Source organism: Astyanax mexicanus, chromosome 21 (assembly GCF_023375975.1).
Source record: "Astyanax mexicanus isolate ESR-SI-001 chromosome 21, AstMex3_surface, whole genome shotgun sequence".
Classification (NCBI taxonomy): Eukaryota; Metazoa; Chordata; class Actinopteri; order Characiformes; family Acestrorhamphidae; genus Astyanax; species Astyanax mexicanus.
In genome coordinates, this window is record NC_064428.1 from 38,917,802 (window position 1) to 38,943,646 (window position 25,845).

The window sequence follows — 25,845 nt, forward strand, 5'->3', positions numbered from 1 at the left end:
TAGTTCAACACTGGATGAGAGGGATCAGTATTGATGGTTATGCTAAAATGATTTCTATAAGTTGATGTACTCTACATATAAATGTATGTATACAGTGTATTTTTAAGTAAAACATGTTAATTATGTATTAAAATGTGAGTAAAATTGTATATTAATATATTTATTTATGGTTATTCTGAATCAGTCTGTTTGTTTGATGTTGTGCAGGCTGATGATGTCACTCAGGATGGCTCCTCCTCCTCCTCTTCTTCTGGTGTTTCTGCTGATGGTTGTTGGTGAGTCAGAAGATCCTACTGTAACTCCATCACTGCTGAACTGATCATTAAACTGTTCTAGACTAGAATTAGACTCTCTGATGAACACTCAGAGCTTTTCTCTCTTTGTAGTTTCTCTCAGAATCAGAATCAGTTTATGAATTATTAGTGAAAATGCAGTTAATTCTTCAGGTAAAGTGTTTTGTTACGTCTCAGTCTTAGAAAGGGGAGGAGGATTAACACTTTCTGATGGTAAAAGCTGAATATCCCCTCAATTATGTAATATTATCCTTATTTTAATAGAGCTGTAGTCTACAGAAATCTCCAGCCTCTGTAATCAGATCTTTACTGCATCATTTATTTCAGGAGCTTCTGGACCAGACTGGATTGTGATGTACGAACAGGAGAAAATATGTGCTTTAAAAGGATCTACAGTGTTTATTAAAGGCACTTTTACACTTCCAGCAGATTTAGGCAAACTTAAACTAAAAAAAACATTTTGTATGAAATTCAGAGGTTCCGGGGTGGAGCCGACTGATCTGAGTGTAGATCCAGATTACTCAGGCAGGGTTGAGTGTTTAACTGATAATAAAACGTACTACTCTCTCAAACTGAGTAACGTAACGAAGAAGGATCAAAACAAGTACAACTTCAGAATCCAAGCAGATGATGATAAAAATAAATGGATGGGAAAACCTAATGTCATTCTGAATGTTACTGGTGAGATTATTTTTAATTGTTTTTCCAAAATTCAACAATTTCAATAAATAAAACACAAAAAAAAGAATTTAATGAGAATTCTCTCCTTATCTCAGAGCTCCATGTAGAATCTCCTGGAGAAGTAACAGAAGGAGAATCAGCAGTTCTGACGTGTAAAACCACCTGCAGTCTGACTGATCCAACATTCATCTGGTACAAAGATGGACGTCCTTTAACCACAGAGATGATCCAGAAGAATCAGCAGCTCCACCTGCAGACAGTCAGCAGTGAAGATGCAGGCAGTTATAGCTGTGCTGTAAGAGGATCTGAACATCTCCCCTCTACTGCTCAAACTCTCAGAGTCAGACGTGAGTAAAGTTCTCATTCTTCTCTAAACTCTGGGAATGGTTGAACCACACAGTGATATTAGAGATTAGCAAGAAACGCTAAAGTCAGATCTGTCTCTAGATCCTCCAAAGAGCGTCTCAGTGTCCATCAGTCCCTCTGGTGGAATAGTGGAGGGAAGTTCAGTGACTCTGAACTGCAGCAGTGATGGAGACCCACCTGTGGAGAACTACACCTGGTTTAAAGAAGGTGGAGACTCACCTGTAGGATCTGGACAGAGTTTCAGCATCATCAACATCACTGCTGATCACACTGGACTGTACTACTGTGAAGCTCAGAATGCAGTTGGAGTTCAGAATGGATCTGTGATGATTGGTGTTCAGAGTAGGTGGTGAATAATAATGTAAATAGTTCCAGTATTTAAATAAAGACTCAGTAAAGTGATGGAAATGATCTTCTTCCCTCAGAAGATCAGTTCAGATCTGCAGTTTGGATCACAGTGGGAGGAGGAGGAGGATTTCTTCTTCTTCTTCTCTGTATTTTGATCTTAATCTTCATCTCCAGGTCAGTAGAATTTAGTAGAACATGGTAGAACTTCATTTGGTTTATAGCATTGTGTTAAACACTGTAAGTGTTCTCTTGTTTCAGGATTCAGAAGAGAGATGCTGGATCTGATCAGGATGGATCAGATCAGGTAAAATATCCAGCAGAACACAATCCATCATATTTCAGTGATGTTTCTATTCAGTCTTCAGTAAATAAGATGTTTAGTATCTTTATAATGAATGATCTTCTTCAGGATGACATCCAGTACGCCACCGTTACTCACAGCAGATCCAGACCTGTAGAGACTGCAGGTGATGCTTCCTCTGGAGCTCCTGATCATGATGATGATGTTCAGTACGCTACAGTCAGGACTGGTAGAAAACCTGATGTTGTGATCAGATCTGACCAGCAGGAGGAGCTTCAGTACGCCAGTGTTACATTCCACCACTGTCACGCTGATGCTGCTGCTACCGGGTGAGTTTCATATTTAACACTGGTTAAATTTACTGTGTAGAATCTTCAGAAAGACAAATAATATTTTAAATCTTTACAAAAACAGAACATTCTCAGCTTTAATGCAGTTTCAGCTATACTTTCGAGAATATATACATATACACAATGGGAGTAGTTGATTCTTTCAAAAATCTATATTTAATGCTTATAATCATGTAAAATGTACAGTTTCATTTCTCTTGTTTTATAGGTCACAGAAAGTGGATGATGCTTCAGTCATCTATGACAGAATCAAATAGAGGTTTATGATGTGTGAGAGATTATAAGACTATGCAAGAGAGTCTAATTGTAATTGTAAATTTATTTAATTTGCCGTATTTTTAGAAATTATATTTTCAGTATTCAATATTGTGCTTTTCTTGGTTTCATATTAGGGTATTTGTTTGTCTATACTTATAGGCATATTCTGTAAGCAGTTTGATGTTATTTTTCCTGCACATATCACTGAGCTCTTACTGTTCCTCCTATCACTACTAGGGGTGACCGACCATCATATCACACCAGCAGTTTACAGTGTGAACTTCTCAGTCCACCTAGTCTCAGTGAATGTAATAGTGGCTTGCTGAAGGCCATGCCATGCAATTACGAGGCACTACCTCATTGCTCATTGCTATCTTACACCCTGTCAACAGTCTATTTTCACTCCTTTCACCTGCATCATTAAAATAGCAATAGTGCTTCTGAATATATCTACACTCATGGGCGTGACAAGATACACGCTGATTGGTTTATTTTACATTACGCCCAAAAATTAACCACACCCATGATTAATTAAGAGAATTTGTATATGCCTTATATACGTTTTAAGGCTGAGCAAGGCTATGACAGCAATGACACACTGACACGCCCTAAATCAAGCTGCATGGTTGATGGCTCACCTATAAATCACTAAAATGGGCCCTTAGTGTTTTTTTTACAACAGAGCTCCAGTTATTTATTATTAAATCATTTATTAATTTAGAATCAAGCTTTATTTAGCAAAGAACATAAATGTACATAGTTAAATTCATATGAACTAAGCACATTTTTGTCTAATATTAATAACTTTATGTGTGTGTGTGTGTGTGTCTTCTAAACTGTATTTCCATCCCATAGAATTTGGTAAAGCAACATCTCTGAGAACATCTCCTTCATTGTCATTTTGGACCATCTATGGACAGACCTTTCCTCGCACAGCTTTGAATACACACTCTTTTGGACACCTGTTCTGATTCATGCTTCCAAATGCTTTAATTAAAGTTTTGCTCAATGCAATGTCTAGTCTCTTGCCAATAGAATAACTTCTGTAAGGCCAATATTGAGTTGTGGAGCAGTGAAACTGGGTCCATCCGATACTTTTTTTTTGGATGGGATGATTTGGGGATGAGTTCAGTGGTGGTCATCCAAGATCTGGCTCCTATGGTCGAACACAGTCAAAACCTCACAGCAATGCTCCAAAATCGAATAGAGCTAGGCGTTCCCTGGACAGTAGAAACAGCTACTTAGAAAAAAAGCTATAGATAAACATGTTTTTATTTTAAAAAAATTCAGCAGGTGTCCCAATATTTTTCACCGTTTATTACATTTTCGCCAATAATTCTATTCTATTCTAAAAGCTTATATTATCAATAAGTTCTCAATACATCAATTTTATGCTTTTGCTTTGCTTCATTTTCAAACATCATTTCTATATTTTTAATTTGTGTATTCTGTCTGTAATAAAGTATATATAAACTAAATCAACGTATAGAACCGTTGTTTTGTTTGACTGTATAAAAGCATGAACAGCAAAACTGAAGTGAAGTGAATCATCATTTTTTTCCAGTGATTAATTCCAACAGGTAGTTTTTCTTCAGAAATTGTTTTCTAAAAATGTTATTCTGCCACTTAAGAATGACTAAAGTGAGTAGGTCTTTGGTTTTTGCTATACAAGCTCTGGTTGCAAAGTCGACAGCATGGGGGACAATTTTGCAATTTGGCATATTTAAGGTAATGGTGACTTAGAACTTAAGTTCATTCAACTTTAAAGTTAAAATTTAAGTTATTATTGTTTAAATCTCCTTTGAACTTCATGGTCAGGTGAATTAAACACATAGCTCAGAAAATGACAGTTTTACAACATAGAAGCTGCATAATCATAATAAATGATCTACAACTATAACTGACTTAAGATAGTCTTGAGGAAATGAATAAACACTGATGGTGTCCGAAACTAAAGTACACACTCAATATGCAAATATATAGTTGTAAATCCAAGCTCTATTGATGGCTCTCACCCTTTAGTCTATTGGCTTCCAGTGTGCAGTTTTTAATCCAACATTCACATAAACTCAGTAATTTAATACAACCTCACAAGTTGGGTTTTGCACCTAGCAAATATCTGGAGTTTATTAATCTGGAATTAGACAGAAATATGTGTTGATTCTCTAATTTAGAGGTGTTTACTAATAATACTAATAAATGTATTACTTTGTTTTAATGTTTGCAGAAATTGATGAAGAAATAAACTGTAAACAATAAATAATAGTAATTAAAATGCAAATAATTAATCATAAAAAATAAGCTCTCTCTCTCTGTGTTCAAAGAGTAAGATTAGCATGATAAAGGAAGTTCAAGACATAGCTGCAGAGGAAATGATGCTTTACTATAGGCCTCATAGTCTTAAACCATGACACAGAGTTCATACACAGATCGATTTGATAAGTATGATGGCTGAAATGCAGGATAAAGCTTTGAATATTAGGAAATTTATTATTGTCTTAGTTTAAGAATATTTGTTTTAAGAATTTATGCCATAAAGAAAAAAGTTGCTTGATCAGTAAACAAGTTTCAGAAGGTCATAAGTACAGCGGATGTGTGACATTGTGGTTTCTCAAACCTCGCTTAAGAGCTGTGCATATTCAAATGTGACATATGCGCACAAACATAACCTAAAAGAACATGTTGGATATTGGATCTAAGAAACAAAGAGTCTGGTCCTAATTCTAAACCTAAACCCACATTTAACCTCATCCCAAAATGTAACCTCCACCCTTATCATAATCCTAACTCTAGGATTAACTTTAAATCAAAACCTATGACCCTAACCCTGAACATAATCCTGGCCTAAACCAAGTAAATCCTTAGCCTTACCCTGGCCTAAACCAATAATACCCCTATGAATCAATCACATCCCTATCCCCAACCATGGCCATTATCTTGGCCTAAAACAAGTAAATCCTTAACCTACCCAAACATATCCCTAACCCTAACCCTGGATATAATCCTGGCCTAAACCAAACATATCCCTATCCCTAACTCTGGACATAATCCTGACCTAAACCAAACATATCCCTAACCCTAAAAATGGCAATAATCCTGGCATAAACCGAACATATCCCTAACCATGGCCATAATCCTGGCCTAAATCAGTTACATCCCTATCCCTAACCATGGCCATTTTCTTGGCCTAAACTAAGTAAATCCTTAACCTTACCCTGGCCATAACCCTAGCCTAAACCAATAATATCCCTATCCCCAACAGTGGCCATAATCCTGGGCTTATCAATAATAATCATATCCCTAACCATGGCCATAATCTTGGCCCAAAACCAACCAAATTCCTAACCCTAACCCTGGCCATAATCCTGCCCTGAACCAACCATATCCCTAACTCTAGCCATGGCCATAATCCTGGCCTAAACCAATAATACCCCTAACCTAGGCCCAAATCTTGGCCCAAAACCAACCAAATTCCTAACCCTAACCCTGGCCATAATCCTGCCCTGAACCAACCATATCCCTAACTCTAGCCATGGCCATAATCCTGGCCTAAACCAATAATACCCCTAACCTAGGCCCAAATCTAGGCTCAAAACCAACCAAATTCCTAACTCTAACCCTGGCCATAATCCTGGCCTAAACCAGTCATATATCTAAACCTCATCTTGGCCATAATCCTGGCCTAAACCAAGCACATCCCTATCACATCCCTATCCCTGGCCACAATCCTGTCTTAAATGGAAATGATCATAGTCTAAACCATGACACATAGAGTTCATCTACAAATAGACTTGATAAGTATGATGGTAGAAATGCAGGATAAAGCTTTGAATATTAGGAAATGTATTATTTTCCAAGTTATTTGCTTTAAGAATTTTCTGCATTTTTTTATTTGTCCGTTCAGTGAGCAAGTTCCAGAAAGTCATAAGTACAGCGGATGTGTGATACTGTGGTTTCTCAAACCTCGCTTAAGAGCTGCACATATTCAGGAAGCTCAAGATGGGCCACAAGATAAAAGCGCAGTATAAATCTCACTTAAATTCACACATATATTCTGATGTAGCATTTGCACACAAACTTAACCTAAAATAACATGCTGGATATTGGATTATTGTAACAAATGGTCTGGTCCTAATTCTAAACCTAAACCAACATTTAATCTCAACCCAAAATGTAACCCCTACTCTTGGACTAAACCAAGCATATCTCTAAGCATCACCCTGGCCATAATTCTAACCTAAACTATGCTTATTCCTGAATTTCATCCTGTCCAAAATCCTGACCTAACCCAAGCATACCCCTGTCCCTAACCCTCGACATAATCCTGCCCTAAACCGATCACATCCCTATCCCTAACCCTGCACATAATCCTGGCCTAAACCTATCACATCCCTGTCCTTAACCCTCGACATAATCCTGGCCTAAACCAATCACATCCCTATCCCTAACCTTCAACAAAGTCCTGGCCTAAACCAATCACGTCCCTATCCCTAACCCTGCACATGATTCTGGCCTAAACTGATCATATCCATAGCCCTTTCCTGGCCTAAACCAAGTAAATTCTTAACCCTAACCCTGGTCATAATCCTGACATAAACCAAAAATAGTGCTAACCCTAACCCTGGACATAATCCTGGCCTAAACCAAGCAATTCCGTAAAGCTAACCCTCATCCTGATCATAAATTGGGCTTCAACCAAAAACCTGGGCTTCAGATTGACCATATTTTTGGGGCTACATTTAACATAACCCAAAACTTAAACCTAACTCTCATCCTGGCTTTAATCCCGGTCTTAACCATAATCTTGACCCTAACCCTAACCCTCTTCCTGGCTTTAATCCCAATCTCATCCACAACTTTAACACAAATCTTAATCCTCTTCCTGGTTCTAATCCAAATTTTAACCATAACCTCAACTCAAACCCTAACCCTCTTTCTGGCTCTAATACCAATGTTAAGAATAATCTCAACCCTTCCTTGCTCTAATGTCAATTTTAACCATAATCTCAACCCTTCCTGGCTCTAATCCCAATCTTAACCATATACTCAACTCTTCCTGGCTCTAATGTCAACTTTAATCATAATCACAACCCTTCCTGGCTCTAATCCTAATCTTAGCCATAATCTCAACCCTTCCTGGTTCCCAAACTCTAACCCTCTTCCTGGTTCTAATCCCAATCCAAACCATAATCTCAACCCTAAACCATGACCTTCACCCAGGCTATGATCTTGACCTTAACATTGGCCTTTAACCTAAAACCAAACCCTAATTCTGATGTTTAATTCTGATAAATAAAGTATTTATTATGAGCATGTTACTCCTGATCATGTGCTAATCTAAAACATCAGAAATCATTGATGAATCCAGCAGCAGAGGAAGATGGGCAGCAGACCGTTGTCTCCAGGGAACCATCAAAACACTGAAATGAGGAAATGAAAGTGCCACAGTCTCAGAGTTGGTAGATAAATCAGCGTGTCACTGGCTGCTGCCGAGAAGGTCACATGCTTCCTGTAAGAGGAAAGAGTATATTAACAGGGTTAAAGTACATCATCAGCCTACAGTGAAATGAGACACTTTAAAAACTACTTCAGATTTGTACATTCAGAGATGACCCTCATTACAAGACGGTAAGATCACTTTGAATTAACAAAACATTTTATTGTACCTTTTACCAGAGTAAAATTAAACTATTCAAAATTTTGCATTGAATATCATTTGAAACTGAGCAAATTATATAATAAGATATTTATAATGTATTGACTACTACTTACACAATACTGTATGTACAAATGTTGGTGGACACTTTCTATTCTAATAAATGATGCATTCAGTGACTTCAGGATGCATCCATTGCTAGCTGTGATGTGCAGACATAAATATATGTTTAAACCATAAACATAAATACTTGAAAAGCTTGTGTATTCCCTGTAAAGCAAGTCTTTTTAAAATAATAGGACTTTATACTGTAAAGCGTATACGGCTCTGGAAAGAATTAAGAGAGCACTTCAGTTTCTGAACCAGTTTCTTTGATTTTGCTATTTATAGGTTTATGTTTGAGTAAAATAAACATGGTTGTTTTATTCTATAAACTACAGACAACATTTCTCCCACATTACAAATACAAATATTCTCATTTAGAGAATTTATGTGCAGAAAAAAAGATGCAGAGCTTTCAGACCTCTGAAATACAAAGAAAACAAGTCGTTTCTTCTGTTCCCCAGTAATTTTCCATCACATGTGTCTATTTGTAGTTCCGCCCCCTCGTTACCTGTTTCCCCAGGTGTGTGCTTCCTGTTTGTATAAATAGTCCCCTTGTGTCTGTGTTTCTTTGTTGGTCTTTGCACTAACCTCTGTTGTTTTGTCGTTCCGAGTTTTCTCTAGTCTTAGCCCTTGTTTATTCCTTGTTTATTTCTTTGTTTATTTCCCTTGTTCATATCTTGTTTATTCCTTTGTTTTCCTTGCCCTATTTTGTTTATTGAGTCTTGTTTCAGTTACTCGTTTGTTTCTTTGTTTTCCCTGTTTGTTTATGTCATTATTACTCCTCATTTGTTTTGGTTTGTTTCATTATTTATTTGTTATTTATTTAATAAATTACCTGACACAAGTTCATATTCATAAAGTTTTAAGAGTTCAGAAATCAATATTTGGTGGAATAATCCTGGTTTTTAATCACAGTTTTTTTCATGCATCTTGTCATCATCTTCCCCTCCACCAGTCTTACACACTGCTTTTGGATAACTTTATGCTGCTTTACTCCTGGTGCAAAAATTCAAGCAGTTCAGTTTGGTTTGATGGCTTGTGATCATCCATCTTCCTCTTGATTCCTATTGAGAGTTTCTGTTTTTCACTTTTAACCAGAGTCCGAAAACCTGTTGGTATTAAAGACTAAGCTAAGAACCTTCACTCAGGATGGCTCCTCTTCATCCTCTTCATCCTCCTCTTCTTCTGGTGTTTCTGCTGATGGTTGTGGGTGAGTTAGAAGATCCTACTGTTATTTTATACTTGCAACATCTCAATGCACATATTCCTTTCTTTATAAACTCAACTGTTGCTTTAAAAAGCAATTAACTCTTTACATTTAGGCATGCTAACTTTAGTTCTGAGTTAGCTTTTTACTCAGAATCAGCTCAGTGTTGTAAAATAACTAGAGAGCTTTACTGCATCATATGTTTCAGGAGCTTATGGAACAGAGTGGAGTGTAACTTACGACCAGCAGGAAATATGTGCTGTAAAAGGATCTACAGTTTCCATGACTGGACGTTTTCAACACCCAGAAGGTCTAAAAGTGACTGAGACGTTTTGGATCAGAGATTCCTTTAACATTTTGAATTGGACTGATCTGCGAACAGCGTCTGATTACTCCGGCAGGGTTGAGTATTCAGTTAATGAACAGAATCACGTCTCCTTCAAACTGAGTAGCGTAATGAAGAGGGACGAACAGGAGTACTGCCTCAGGATTATCACAAACGAAGAAAAGCAAAGATATCTGGGACGACCTGGAGTAACGCTCTGTGTTACAGGTAAGATTTCTAACTTATAAAACACCTTAAACAGGGGTACGCTTCTCTGGTGAGCTCTTGTTTACATTCCTACCCTGTGACTTTTTAGTTTCCGCTCTGTCCCAATAGTTCACTAGCCAGGGCAGCGGTAGTGTATTGGAACGTGACCCTGGTGACAGGGGTTTGATCCTTCATGAGGAGCGGTGTGTTTATTTATTTATTTGCTTAGTCCTTTCTTCTTGGGTTTACCTGCTTTGAGATCAACTGTTCTGTAATTGGGTTCAATAACCCTCTGAGCTGGAGAGCTACTAGTCTGTAGCACTCCATCCCATTACACTTCATTTATTTGGCTTGGAAAATAACATGATTATTATATGTTGATTACATTAATTACTAAGGCAAGCATACTTTTAACTATTTTTTCTTAGATCTTCAAACTTTAAAACGTGTCTATTTGACCCATGACATTACATAAATAAGATTTTCATCTCCTGATTTCCTGATGAACTCTTGATCTGATTCACCTTCTAACATGTACAATTCCTGTTCTTTAAAAGTATACGTCAAATTCTTGAAATTTTAAGCTTTTTTTCCTGATCTGATGTTTTTTCTTTGTTTCAGATCTTCATGTAGAATCTCCTGGAGAAGTAACAGAAGGAGAATCAGCAGTTCTGACGTGTAAAACCACCTGCAGTCTGACTGATCCAACATTCATCTGGTACAAAGATGGACGTCCTTTAACCACAGAGATGATCCAGAAGAATCAGCAGCTCCACCTGCAGACAGTCAGCAGTGAGGATGCAGGCAGTTATAGCTGTGCTGTAAGAGGATCTGAACATCTCCCCTCTACTGCTCAAACTCTCAGAGTCAGACGTGAGTAAAGTTCTCATTCTTCTCTAAACTCTGGGAATGGTTGAACCACACAGTGATATTAGAGATTAGCAAGAAACGCTAAAGTCAGATCTGTCTCTAGATCCTCCAAAGAACATCTCAGTGTCCATCAGTCCCTCTGGTGGAATAGTGGAGGGAAGTTCAGTGACTCTGACCTGCAGCAGTGATGGATACCCACCTGTGGAGATCTACACCTGGTTTAAAGGATCATCATCAGTAGGAACAGGAGGAACCTACAGCATTCCCAACATCAGCTCTGAGGACAGTGGAGAATACACATGCCAGAGTCGTAATGAACTCGGAGAGAGAAGATCCACTGCTGTCTCTTTAAATGTTCTGTGTACGTTGATGACGTTTTAATATATTCTATAAGATTTTTTTCCTTAAAACTCATTTTTCTAAAATTCTCTTCTTACCTGTTTGCTTTAGATCCTCCAAGGAACGTCTCAGTGTCCAACAGTTCCTCTGGTGAAATGGTAAATCTGACCTGTAGCAGTGATGCTAACCCACCTGTGGAGATCTACACCTGGTTTAAAGAAGGTGGAGACTCACCTGTAGGATCTGGACAGAGTTATGTTCCTCTACAGAGTGGATCCTACTACTGCCAGGCTCAGAACCAACATGGAGCTCAGAGATCAGCTGCTGTTTCAGTGGTTTCTGACATTCTGAAGAATTACTGTAGGTTTAAAAAAAAAAAAAAAAAAAAAAATATATATATATATATATATATATATATATATATATATATATATATATATATATATATATATATATTTACAGGATTTGGGTTTTACTGTTCTGTTGTCTTTATGCCATCAGATCAATCGTTGATTCTATACATAGCTGTTGGAGCTGGTGGAGTTTGTGGGCTTGCAATCACATTTATCACTGTGTTTTTCTGCATGAGGTGAGAATGTTATCATTTTAATTGTAGTATTGAGTAAGAATTGAGTGTTTCTTAAATATTTTAGACCATGTACCATTTAAAATTAACCTAAAAAAACAATGTACAGTATCTCTTAAAAGTCATTCATATGAACATATAAGAAAACTAGGGGTGGACAATATGGACAAAAAAGGTAGTGCAGCTTGATTTAGGGCGGGTCAGTGTGTCTTTGCTATCGTAACGACGGGAAAAGTACACAAGCAAAACTCCAGAACATATATATATATATATATGTTTAGTTTTTGATACATTAAAACATCTTTTTGGTGATGTTGTACCACTTTAGTGGCTCAACAAACCACCAATGGTACCAAAGTATCACAGTTTAAGAACGACTGTAGTGTAGTGCAGTGTATATGACATAATAAGTCCATGATCAATATTACATATATTTTCTTTTCAGGAGCAGGAGAAAGAGGCAGGCTGGAAACGTGGATGAACAAATCTATGCGGTAAGATTTTACTATTCAACTTATATATCTATATATCATCACTGTCCAATGAAAAACAAGTATCTGTACAAAACAGCAACTTTACAGGAGAGAGAAAAAACCCTCTAAACTTTTAATGGAAGTAAATGTAAAATTTGTTTATTACAAGTCAATTTGAAGTATTTCTATTGGTCCATTCATCAAGAAATTTTGGCACTGTTTAAGGGACAGTTTGTCTGTTCAAATTATGTAGTGAACTAAAAATCAACAAAAATTTAGATACTTGTTTTTCATTGGACAGCGACGATAATCATTAAATTCATAATTTATGTATTTTTTAACGTCAAAGTTTGGTCATGGAATGTAGATGAACAGAGAATGAAAAAGAATACGCTGTGAAACATACCAAAATGCAAAATTATCAAATCAAAATGGTATTCTTTTATTAGCAGAAGCATATGGGCGAGCATTGTCATATTGAAATTTCAAGATCTTCTCTTCTGTTCGTGTGGCTTTTCTTTTTTTAGATCTCTTTGCTTTCTTCTTTATTTGTTTTTTGGATTTCTTGTCAGATCTCCATTTTTTCTTTTATCTTTTTTTCTCTTTTACTCACTGGTATCAGTCACCTCTCTACAAAGGTGCCTGGTCAGTGTTGATTACTGCTGGGAATTCTGGGACTTTGAGTTTTTTGCCAACATCCACCAGCTCTTCTACTGCAGTATCCAGGCCCTCTGCTGGTGGTTGGTGGTATATGTTGGTAAATTTCTTACTTTTTCTAATGTTCTCTTCATTTTCTCTGTTTTACAGAATGTCATGCGAGAGACCCGTCCTCCTCATAATGATGATAATAATGATGATAATGATGATGATGATGATGATGATATTCTAGACTACGAGAACGTTCCGGTGAGTTCCACATGTTAGCAGAGACTTATTACACTTTCCCACCTTGTAGAAACCAAAAATTAAATCAACTGTCACTCATTTACCTTTTTCAGAAATATTTCTCACAAATTACTCATGTTACTTAAGTTTAACTGTACAGACTGTACTTGCTTTTTGATATTTTTTGCAGGATTCGAGGAAGCAACACTGAGACTGTTGCCAAACAAAACATCAACAACAGCTGGACAAAACACAGTATGGAAATTCTATTCTATTCTATAAACTACAGACAACATTTCTCCCAAATTCCAAATAAAATATTGTAATTTAGAGCATTTATTTACAGAAAATGAGAAATGTCTGAAATAACAACAAAAAAGATGCAGAGATTTCAGACCTCAAATAATGCAAAGAAAACAAGTTCATATTCATAAAGTTTTAAGAGTTTAGAAATCAATATTTGGTGGAATAATCCTGGTTGGTTTTTAATCACAGTTTTAATTCATGCATCTTGGCATCATGTCCTCCTCCACCAGTCTTACACACTGCTTTTGGATAACTTTATGCTGCTTTACTCCTGGTGTAAAAATTCAAGCAGTTCAGTTTGGTGGTTTGATGGATTGTGATCATCCATCTTCCTCTTGATTATATTCCAGAGATTTAAATTTGGTAAAATCAAAGAATTTCATATATTTTAAGTGGTCTTTCTCTATATATTTTATTTTTCCTTTATTTTTTCCTTTATGTTTTTCTTGTACATTTTCTATATGATTGTAATAAAAACATCTACTTTTTATTTGTAAATTATTTTTTACATATAAATATTTATATTAGAATAATTATTTTTTCAAAGTAATAGGGAATTAATTATGTTTTGCAGTAGGACGACTATTCATTGACCTTTTATCACAGTACAGAAACAGCGCCCTCCTCCTGTTCATTCACAAACTGCAGACAGAGACAGTCCCAATAGTGACGACATCACCATCATATGAAATGTTAATACACATAATAATATATAGAATAAAAAAACAAAGTGTTCATTTAATTAATTTTCAGTAACAGTCAAATGTTGGTCAATGTGTTTTTTCTTTCTTTTTCTGTTTTTTTATATTGTAAATGTAATATTGAAGACTATATTAAAGCTCTACAGGAACACATGCTGAATTATTTAGTGAACAAAATGTGTTAAACAAACCAGAATATGTTTTTTTTATTTTAGATTCTTCTAAGTAAGTATCACAATTATGTTTGAGTTCAGATCTGCAGAGTCTTGGTGTTTTAATCTCAGTGTCTTCATGAGGGAATAGTTTTCTCAGCGTCTTGTAGGAAGGAGTTCCTGGAGGAAAAATCTTAAAAACATTTAAAATCGCAGTTTTTAATGAACTGCCATCAGAAATTCAGTATAGCACTTTCACATATCATAGCTTTTCAACTTTGCTCTTAAGTTGCATCCATCAGATCACAGTTACACTTATAAATTACCAAAATCTAGATCCGGTATTATATGTTTTACAGTATTCGCAAAGGTGTTGGGACTCAATGTGTTTATTAAAGGTTCTTTCTAAAATCAAGGATATTATAAAGAGTTTATTCTGCTTTTGTTGGAGTAACTGTCTCTACTATTCAGAGAATACTTTCTGCTGGAAACTGGAACCTTGCTGTTGATAGTGATTTATGATTGTGCTGCACTAATAAATTTGCATTCATGTACTTAAAGAATGTCATGAAATATACTCTGAACTTCTGATAGTAATTTAACATAATCCTTTTACAAGTTCAGTTTACAGAACATTTTATTTCAGTACTTTAGTCACAAGTGTCTGTAATAACTGTGTAATTACACGTTAACAATCATGTTATAACAGTGTAACTACTGGTGAAGTACACACTGTTACAGATTTAGTGATTTAGTAAGTAGAAATATGTTAATGGTTTATTTTTTACTTTTGTTTCAGATGTGTCATAATGTGTACACTTGCACATGTAATAAAATGTGTGTGGTTTTTTGTATACAATGTCTATTTTTCTAACTTTCTAACTATTAGAGCTCAATGTACAACATTTTAAATAAAATCACTACAATCTTTACGTTTTTTTGCAGTTTTATTTGTGAATAAAAACAGTTCAAATGAATAATATCTGCACATCATCTTTAAAAAGACATCTGAGAATCTTAATATCTTATTAGTAAATCAAAACTAGAGAAAACTAGAGAAACTCTTTTTGTCTCTAAACTGTTCAGTGTTCTTCATTAAGAAACATAAGCAAATGCTGGAGGCCAATAAACTGAAGATGAAACATTAAATATATATATATATATATATACTTAATTGTACATAAAACATATTATGAAATATCTAAGTATCTGTAAATATACTAGCAGATTTATGTACTTACTTAAAATATATTAAAAGTACATTAATTCTATGCTTTTGTCAAATTTAAAAGTAAACTGTGATCATACTTTTTAAAAAGTACAATACAGTGTATTTTAAATAAATAGAATACTATGAAATACAGTTTTAGTTTAATGTAATTAAATATACTTCTAAAATACTTATTTACAAATATACTTTTGTACATTTTAACATTACATTTTACATGTTAAAAACAGTTGTTAGAGTAGTTCACTTAAAGTACAATGTATCATGTAATCTTTTAAAAGGTAAAACATTAAATTAAATTACTACATTTATAAAATGTAAAAAAGTACATTTGTAACACGCTAAATACTGTAGTACAGTATATTAAATATATATTTTTATACTCAATGAAATATAGCCTACTAGAAGTGTGCTACTTACAAAAAAGACAGAAACAAAAAGTGTATATTTGTACTCTAAAGTAAATAGATCAAATATATTTAACATCAATTCTTAGAACATTTTTAATATACCTGGTGTATAGTAAATAGTGATACAGTTATAATACATGTAAATTATAAATGCATCATAATTTTATTGTAAGCATATTTAAAATATTGGGTTACATACATACAAGTACAAGTAGTTTAAATGTTTAAATGTTACTAAATGTAAGTATATTTAAAATAGTTCCATTTTAGTACAGTTCCTTGTTGAATTTATGCCACAAAGGTTTAAAGCAGTTCTGAAGGCAAAAGAGCTTCTAACCCGGTTCTAGTGAGGTGAACCTAATATAAATTGGCCAGTGAGAGTATATGATGTGTGTATATATATATATGATGCATTTTGGACAGAAGTCATGTTTTAACAATAAGCAACAAGAAGCATCACATCTTAAATTAGATCATTTCCAATCCAGAACACATCAGAACCTCTACTTTAAATAGAGAATCAGAACCCTGAGCAGCTCTTGGACTGAATACTTTTGCTAAATCACATCACCCGTGTTCTCTTTAGCTCTTTAGAATAATTCTTAAATAAAATAATATATAAAATAACACAATCAGAGGCATGTTTATCATGTGTATATTATTTTTATTAGAGATATAAGATTTAACAAATCATTGTAACGTTAGTTCACTTATTTTAGAGCATTATGCATTAAAGTTTATGAGCTCTATACACTGTAACCCCTACTGCCCATCCTATCCTATATAACTGTGCTATATACACTGTGTTATTCAGTCAGAATCTCTAAATTGGGTAAATATGTACAGAATTCCACATTTCACATTAAGAACATGTTGCACATTATTTTTAGCATAAGCAAAATTCAAGCTCTCAGCTCTGCTTATACATTACGTCAATTCCTCTTAAAATAAAAGCTTTAAAAAAAACTTAGCACATAAAATTCTGCAGGTAAAATTATCTCAGGGATTTGGGTTAAAATGCAGACTTTTTAAACGGAAAATTAGTAGGAAAATCTAAATCTTTAAAAATACTGAGATCATCATTCCATTCTGCTCCTCCTCTGGTTTACCATGTGATGATGATGGTGGTGATGAATCTGGTGATGATGAAGATGGTAATGATGATGATGGTGATGATGATGATCTCGGGGTTGATTGCTCTCATTCTATGGGAAAGATCCCACAAGATTGTATTTTTCAGGTATACATTTTTAGATGTTTATGTACAACAAAATCAACTTAACTTCAAAAATTGGCTGATTGGCTGAGAGTGGTGAGACGCAGATGATTGGACGTCAGCAGGGGGGCGGTATTACTGATTATTGGCTGATTTGCATACTGTGATATATTTGTGTACCAAAGTACCGCTACACGGAAACATCATCCTCGCCTATAGCAGAGTTTAACCTGAGAGGGCGCTGTAGATGCAGAAATTACCACAATAAAAGTGTTTTTTAAAGGTCAGGCATGTTTATAAACAAAAAATAAGTGGGACTGGTATGTTTCATTACTTCAAAGGAACAAATTTCAGCTATTTAAGGAAAAAATATAATTTAGTGGCTCTAATTGGCTTTAATTGGTCTCATGACCAACACATTTTCAGCCATCATGGATAAATGTTCTAAAACAGGGTCTTTCACAACAAACCCTTTGAATATTTCAATAGACTATATTGGTTGTTGTTAGTTTAGATTTTTTTGGGCTATGAAACATTATTTTAGTTGGGTTTGGTTGGGCATGAGATCCAAATCATCACCAAAAAGAACTGCTTGAAAATGAAAATCACATTCATATCATGTTTTCTGATATGTGAACTGGTTTTCTAGTCTTTACAAGCCAAATAAATCTAAGGAACCTCTTTTTCCATGCAAATATCTATATTTTGTTAATATTTACATTGTAAATTAAGACATGTTTTACTAGCATGAGTAACTTCCTCCAATAAATACTTTCTAATCTTCAGGCAAAAATATATATGGTCCTATATAGAACTAAAAAAATGTTAGAAATGAATAAAAGTATTTTTGCAGCTCCAACAAGTTTGTAACTTTTTTTACGTTACCATTTTTTAACAGTGCCGTCCATATTCTCGTAATCAGCAATACTGGAGTAGTCATCATCATCATCATCATCATCATCATCATCAGGAGCTTTATGTCCAACACTCTGCAGAACCGAGAGAAAGAGAACATCAGTAGATGCTCTAAAATTGAATTATAAAAGCCCAGTAATGAAAAAACTCACCTCTACATTCCCATAAACATGAGTACTGGAGGAGTCTTCATCAGGAGGACAAGAGATATCTCCAACATTCTGCAAAACCCGAGAAAAGATGATTAGAGTCTCAGTGAGAAGAGCTCTGGGTTCTCAGAGGATCAGGGAGCAAAGCAAAGACCTAGAAAACAAATCCCTTGAGGAACATTAATGGACTGATCTACTGATATGAAGAACTTTGTGAGAACTCACCTGGTAGATGTCCTCATCCGTATTCACATCCTGCTTCTTCCGTCTCCTTGTAGAAAACAAAAATAAATATTAAAACAGGAGACGAATATCTCTGATAGAAAAACAACCCAATCTTTTCATTATTATTCATTTTCTCACCTCATCCAGAAAAGTCCAGTAAGAAAAGCTGCAAGCCCACAAACTCCAACCACTCCACCAACTGCATACAGCGCCACCCAGAGGCCTGCTGAGATATTACACATAAATACACTGCTCAAAAACAAGATAATAAAGGGAACACGTAAACAACACAATATAACTCCAAGTATATCAAACTTCTGTGAAATCAAACTGTCCATTCTTAAAAAGCAGCATTGCTTGATGTGGATCATGCCTCGCACTCAAAAGATCAAGCTCTCAGAAGACCTACAATTAAGAACTGTTGACTTGCATGATGTTGGAAAGGGTTACAGATATATCTCTAAAAGCCTTGATGTTCATGTGTCCATGGTAAGACAGACGCTTTACAAATGGAGAAAGTTCAGCACTGTTGCTGCTACTCTCTCTAGGCAATTACAGGTGTAAAGTCCTGTAAAGATGACTGTAAGAGCACAGCACATGCAGAATGATCAATGAGGTGAGGAAAACAGCATGAGCATCTGTACCCAGTTCATGGAAGCTGAAAACATTCCAGTTCTTGTGTGACTATTGAGCATGTTTGGGATGCTCCGGATTGGTGTCACACCAGATACTGACTGGTTTTCTGAACCCCCAAAAACTTCACAATACTGTAAAACTGCAATTTTAGAGTAGCTTTTATTGTGGCCATCCCAAGGTATACCTGTGTAATAATCACTGTGTCTAATCAGCATATTAATATACCGCACCTGTGACTGGTTTAACCCATTAAAGGGGAAATTTGAGAGAAAAAGGCCTTTTCTGTTCATAGAAAAAGTCTTAAATCGTTGAGTTGGGAGCAAATCCCAAAGTGTTGCTTTAACATTTTTGTTCAGTCTATATTATCAAGTCTCTCACCATTGAAATTAACCGGCACTGAAGCTGATCTCTGAGCTCCATGTTGGTTCTGAGCCTGGCAGTAGTAGGATCCACTCTGTAGAGGAACATAACTGTGTCCAGATCCTACAGGTGAGTCTCCACCTTCTTTAAACCAGGTGTAGTTCTCCACAGGTGGGTTAGCATCACCGCTACAGGTCAGATTCACCATTTCATCAGAGGAACTGAAGGACACTGAGACGTTCCTTGGAGGATCTAAAGCAAACAGGTAAGAAGGAAATGAATCACGTCGAGTTTTAAAGAAATTCATTGAATAGAATATATTAAAACATCATCAACGTACACAGAACATTTAAAGAGACAGCAGTGGATCTTCTCTCTCCGAGTTCATTACGACTCTGGCATGTGTATTCTCCACTGTCCTCAGAGCTGATGTTGGGAATGCTGTAGGTTCCTCCTGTTCCTACTGATGATGATCCTTTAAACCAGGTGTAGATCTCCACAGGTGGGTCTCCATCACTGCTGCAGGTCAGATTCACTGAACTTCCCTCCACTATTCCACCAGAGGGACTGATGGACACTGAGACGCTCTTTGGAGGATCTAGAGACAGATCTGACTTTAGCGTTTCTTGCTAATCTCTAATATCACTGTGTGGTTCAACCATTCCCAGAGTTTAGAGAAGAATGAGAACTTTACTCACGTCTGACTCTGAGAGTTTGAGCAGTAGAGGGGAGATGTTCAGATCCTCTTACAGCACAGCTATAACTGCCTGCATCCTCACTGCTGACTGTCTGCAGGTGGAGCTGCTGATTCTTCTGGATCATCTCTGTGGTTAAAGGACGTCCATCTTTGTACCAGATGAATGTTGGATCAGTCAGACTGCAGGTGGTTTTACACGTCAGATCTGCTGATTCTCCTTCTGTTACTTCTCCAGGAGATTCTACATGGAGCTCTGAGACAAGGAGTTTAATTAAATTAAATTCTTTTTCTGTTTAGTTTGGGAACATTTACGTATTTAGTTCATATTTATTCAGTAAAAAACTATTACGTAGTAACTCACCAGTAACTTTGAGATTGACATGATTTTTTCCCATCCATTTGTTTTTCCCATCATCTGCTTGGATTCTGAAGTTGTACTTGTGTTCATCCTTCTTCGTTACGTTACTCAGTTTGAGAGAGTAGTAAGTTTTATTATCAGTTAAACACTCAACCCTGCCTGAGTAATCTGGATCTAATCTCAGATCAGTCGGCTCCACCCAAGGATTTGGGAATTTTATACAAAATGCTGCTCCCACATTACTTTGTCCTAAATCTTCTGGAAGTGAAAAAGTGCCTTTAAAAAACACTGTAGATCCTTTTATAGCACATATTTCCCGCTGTTTGTACGTCACAACCCAGTCTGGTCCCGAAGCTCCTGAAACAAATGATGCAGTAAAGATCTGATTTCAGAAGCTGAAGATTTCTGTAGATTACAGCTCTATAGAAATAAAGATTATATAGTTAACGGGGTGGAGGGGAGTGGTGGGTGCACAGTTGTTTTGGGAAAGACATGAAGTTATCAAAATTTAATTTTCTCTTGAAGAAAAAAAAAACTATTACTACTTAAAACATGTAAACTTAGAATTACCTACAGCTGCTGATGACAAGAGGAACAACTGCAAACATAACTGCATACAGTTGCAATAAAAAGTATGTGAACCCTTTGGGATTGTACTTGGATTTCTGCATAATTTGATCATTTAATGTGTTCTGATCTTCATCTAAGTCACAACAATAGACAAACACAGTCTGCTTAAGCTAAAACCACACAAAAATATATATGTCTGCATGGTTTTATTGAACACAACATGTTAACATTCACAGTGAGGAGGGGAAAAGTATGTGAACCCCGAGGCTAATGACTTTTCTAAGAGCTAATAATTGGAGGCAGGATGTGATGAGATTAGATGTGATTGGATGTGTAGGTTAAAGCTGCCCTGCCCTATAAAAAACATAAACACAGCAGTTTTGAGTTTTGAGCTGTTCTTAAGAAGCATTGCTTGATGTGAATCATGCCTCTCAGAAGACCTATGTTCAAGAATTGTTGATTTGTTGCATGAAGCTGGAAAGCGTTACAAAAGTATCTCTAAAAGCCTTGATGTTCATGTGTCCACGGTAAGACAGACGCTCTACAAATGGAGAAAGTTCAGCACTGTTACTGGAGCTACTCTCTCTAGGCGTGGTAAAGTCCTGTAAAGGTGACTGCAAGAGCACAGCACATGCAGAATGATCAATGAGGTGAGGAAGAAGAGAGCGATTCACACCAGATATCCCAGAATATTATAGCTGAACTGAAACAGTTTAGTGAAGAGGAATGATCCAGAATTCCTCCTGACCGTTCTGCAGGTCTGATCTGTAGCTACAAGAAACGATTGGTTGAGGTTTTTGATGCCAAATGAGGATCAACCAGGTATTAATACCAAAGATTCACATACTTTTCCCCTCATAACATGTTGTGTTCAATAAAACCACGCAAACATATAATTGTTTGCGTGGTTTTAGTTTAAGCAGACTGTGTTTGTCTATTGTTGTGATGTAGCTGAAGATCAGAATACATTTAATGACCAATTTATGCAGAAATCCAAGAAAATTCCCAAAGGGTTCACATACTTTCTCTTGCAACTGTATATCATCACCTGAACTGCAGATCTACAGCTCGTACCACCAAGGTTTATTAAGACTGAGGTGTAATAAAACACTTTACTAAACTTAAAAACTAAATGCCTTTTCACTTCAGATTATAATTCTTATATTGCTGAGAGATATATTGAGAGAGTCTAATTCTAGTCCAGAACAGTTTAATGATCAGTTCAGCAGTGAATCACTACAGTCATGATGAAAGAGAACAGTGAGGGAGATAAAGTCAGATGTTTCAGTGATGGAGTTACAGTAGGATCTTCTGACTCACCAACAACCATCAGCAGAAACACCAGAAGAAGAGGAGGAGGAGGAGCCATCCTGAGTGACATCACGAGCCTGCACAACATCAAACAATCAGACTGTTTCAGAATATCGTTAATACTAAACTAAAATCGCACTAAAATCATCCAGAATCCATAAATACATTATTATAGATTTTTATTCATATTTTAATACACAATCATTGTTTCTGTATTTAGTTACACATGCTGGGGAAAAAAAATAATACAGAAACATCACTGTATAGATATTGTGATGTGCGGAGGCAGGGGAGTCGTGGGGCGCAATCCCGATTTGTCCCAGCTGGCCTGCATTGGACTGATTGAACAGCCAGCTGGGACCGGTATAAAGACCCGCCTTCACTCCAGTGAAACACTAATGGTGAGAAGAAAGCTGAGGCGACACAAACCTAAAAATACTGAAAGTTGAACAACTAGAGCCGCACTGGACTGTCGTTCTGTTTCTTTGAGTTTGTTTGAGTGTTTTGCCAAAATAAAGGTATGTTTTAAGTTCATGCACTCTATATCACTCATATCCACTTTATATCACAATATCTATAGATACAGTACATAAAATTATAATAATCATTTTAGCATTACCAAGTCCTTCTCAACTAGACTAACTAAACAGGAAATAGAAATATTATAGCCAGTGATGGTATAGTTACTTTGAAAAAGTAATCCGATTACTGATTACTCCTTTAAAAAGTAACTTAGTTACTTTATGGATTACTTGATTTTAAAAGTAACTAAGTTACTTTACAAGTTACTTTATTAGTTACTTTCAGCAGCTGCAGACAGCACCTCCCGCCGCCTTAACATAAACATTATAACCAGTTTTGCCAATACTCCCTTTATTGGAAAATGCATTTTAACAGCAACAATTTATCTCTATTAAGTTGAACTATTTCCTAAAAAAATAAGTTTTTTTATAAAAATAAAAAAATTAACTTAACATAAATATATATTTTTATAAAAAATAAAATATGGTCTTTCTTGATTTTACTAAACATAAATACTTGTTTTTGTAAAAAAATATATAAAATAAATAAAGTCTTTCTTGATTGGACATATTTAACACTGTAAAACTGAACATTGAACCTGTTGTTCTCTGCAGGGCAGCAAGGAGTGGTTTTATAAAACAGAACCGTGTATATGGTCTAGACCAGGGATCACATATTTGCAGACTGCGGTCCGGGTCCGGACCCAGACGTTGTCCAATACGGACCCATACCGGACCCAACTACTGAGAAGGATTTAATTCTGACAGTGTTCATTTAAAGCACCGGAACTTTTCTTGTCTTTATGGTATACGCGCTCTGCGCCACAGTGAACTTCCAATCACGTGTGGTGTAAAATCTTCAAACGCTCTCCTCTGCCAATCAAATTTGTGGCAGACCGCTGCCCTGGCTAGTGAATTGGCCGCAAAAAAACCCCCCAAAATAAAGAGATAGGGCGCCGAGAACTGGCGAAAAACGAAAACGGGCGGAAACTAAAGACACGCCGAGCGCGAGAGAGAGAGAGACAGGGGAGAAAGCGAGACGCGTGTGATTGGGGAAGAGCGGAGGGGGAATGGGTAAGGGAGCGGTGTGTGTGTGTGTGTGTGTGTGTGTGTGTGTGGAGGAGATGAGGTGGAGAGAGAGAGAGAGAGAGTAACGCACAGTGACTTAAATAAGTAACTTTAATCTGATTACTGGATTGGAAATAGTAACGCGTTAGATTACTCATTACTGAAAAAAAGGGTCAGATTAGAGTAACGCGTTACTGACATCACTGATTATAGCACATAAATTTCATTTTTGCAGTTTTTTGAGAACAATGAATAGAGATAGTACTGCAGTTCAGTAAACTTTAAAATATTTACATAGTGTTTTCTGCAGCGGAAGAACAGCGAGTGAAGACAAGAAAAAACAGAACTGAGGTTAAAGCTGCTAAAGTGCAGGTGGTTTAATCCAGTTCTACATTCATATATGCGCCACATTCACACATCTTCACCCAAGATGGTGGCGCATTAACACGCAGCGGCCGCTCCAGTTCCGTTAAATGGTGCTTTTGTGTTACTGTTTGTCGTTTTACCATTTATTTCCTGCAAATATGTGCATCAGAACACCCGTGCACATGTTCTACCACCGCCAGACCCTGCTACAGTGGAGAAATCAGCCAGAAAACACGCTACCGGACGAGGTTCTGCAGACGCTACTTGAGCTTAGCCTGCTAAGAGACCCAGGCCGCCAGCCCGCGGTGTTTCCTGATGCCGGAGCCCAGCGGAAGTGCCATCGCAAGCGGTGCGAGCGAAAGCGCGGAAAGAGAGCCGGGATCCGCACGAGGCTAAAGGCTAGTCCTAGCCGGCCGGCTATACCATCGCTCTTTCTGGCAAACGTCTGTTCCCTTGACAATAAACTGGACTACATCCGACTCCAGCGAACTACCCAGCGTGAGTTCAGAGACTGCTGTGTTTTGGTTTTTGTGGAATTGTGGCTGAACGACAACATTCCGGACAGCGCCATTCAGCTAGCCGGGCTAACCGCGTTCAGAGCGGATAGGAGCGTGGCTCTATCCGGGAAGACCCGCGGTGGAGGCGTGTGTGTTTACATCAACACAGAATGGTGTAACAACGCTGTGACTGTCGCCAAACACTGCTCTCCGCTGGTGGAGTTCCTGATAGTCAAGTGCAGACCTTTTTATTTAGTACGGGAGTTCTCCGCCGTGCTAATAGCTGCTGTCTACATCCCACCCAGCGCTAGCATTGGTGCTAATGCTAAAGAGGCTCTGTGTGAACTCTATCGGACTATCAGCGATCTGCAGAACAAACACCCAGACGGAATGTTTATTATCGCCGGAGATTTCAACTACGCAAATCTCAAGTCAGTGCTCCCTAAATTCCACCAATATGTGGACTTTGCAACGAGAGGAGTGAGCGCGTTGGATCTTGTTTACACAAACATCCCCAGCGCGTACCGGGGGGAGCCCCGCCCCCACCTCACGTTCTCGGACCACATGTGTGTTTGGCTGACTCCAACATACACACCACTCATCAGACGCTCCAGACCAGTTCAGAAGCAGGTGAAAACCTGGCCGGCAGGCTCCATCTCTGCCCTTCAGGACTGTTTTGAGTGCACTGCGTGGGACATGTTTAGGGAGGCTGCTACTGAAGGCGATTCTGTTGATTTGGAGGAGTATGCAGCATCAGTCACTGGCTACATCAGCAAGTGTATTGATGATGTCACTGTCTCCAAGACCATCACCACACGCCCAAACCAGAAGCCTTGGATGACTGCTGAGGTACGTGCGCTGCTGAGGACCTGCGACTCCACCTTCAGAGTGGGTGACAAGGTAGCCCTG

General features: G+C 37.0%; 2 protein-coding genes across 2 annotated transcripts in view; both read left to right on the forward strand.

Annotated features, from left to right (window-relative positions):
* Window positions 1–634: 634 nt before the first annotated feature.
* Window positions 635–25,845, forward strand: part of LOC125780487 (B-cell receptor CD22-like) — a 102,500-nt gene continuing 77,289 nt past the window's right edge. Inside the window, exons 1-9 of the mRNA XM_049469531.1 lie at window positions 635–974; window positions 1,070–1,321; window positions 1,422–1,689; window positions 1,947–1,992; window positions 2,098–2,318; window positions 9,457–9,473; window positions 9,774–10,118; window positions 10,719–10,970; window positions 11,071–11,328. Coding sequence (XP_049325488.1) covers window positions 647–974; window positions 1,070–1,321; window positions 1,422–1,689; window positions 1,947–1,992; window positions 2,098–2,318; window positions 9,457–9,473; window positions 9,774–10,118; window positions 10,719–10,970; window positions 11,071–11,328 — 1,987 coding nt within the window. The 5' untranslated portion in view covers window positions 635–646. The remainder of the gene's footprint in view (window positions 975–1,069; window positions 1,322–1,421; window positions 1,690–1,946; window positions 1,993–2,097; window positions 2,319–9,456; window positions 9,474–9,773; window positions 10,119–10,718; window positions 10,971–11,070; window positions 11,329–25,845) is intronic.
* On the forward strand, window positions 11,367–13,925 carry LOC125785783 (B-cell receptor CD22-like). Its single transcript, XM_049469948.1, has 4 exons — window positions 11,367–11,666; window positions 11,808–11,895; window positions 12,338–12,386; window positions 13,173–13,925. Exons 1-4 carry the CDS (start codon window positions 11,462–11,464, stop codon window positions 13,287–13,289), a joined length of 459 nt encoding a protein of 152 aa, XP_049325905.1. The 5' UTR covers window positions 11,367–11,461; the 3' UTR covers window positions 13,290–13,925.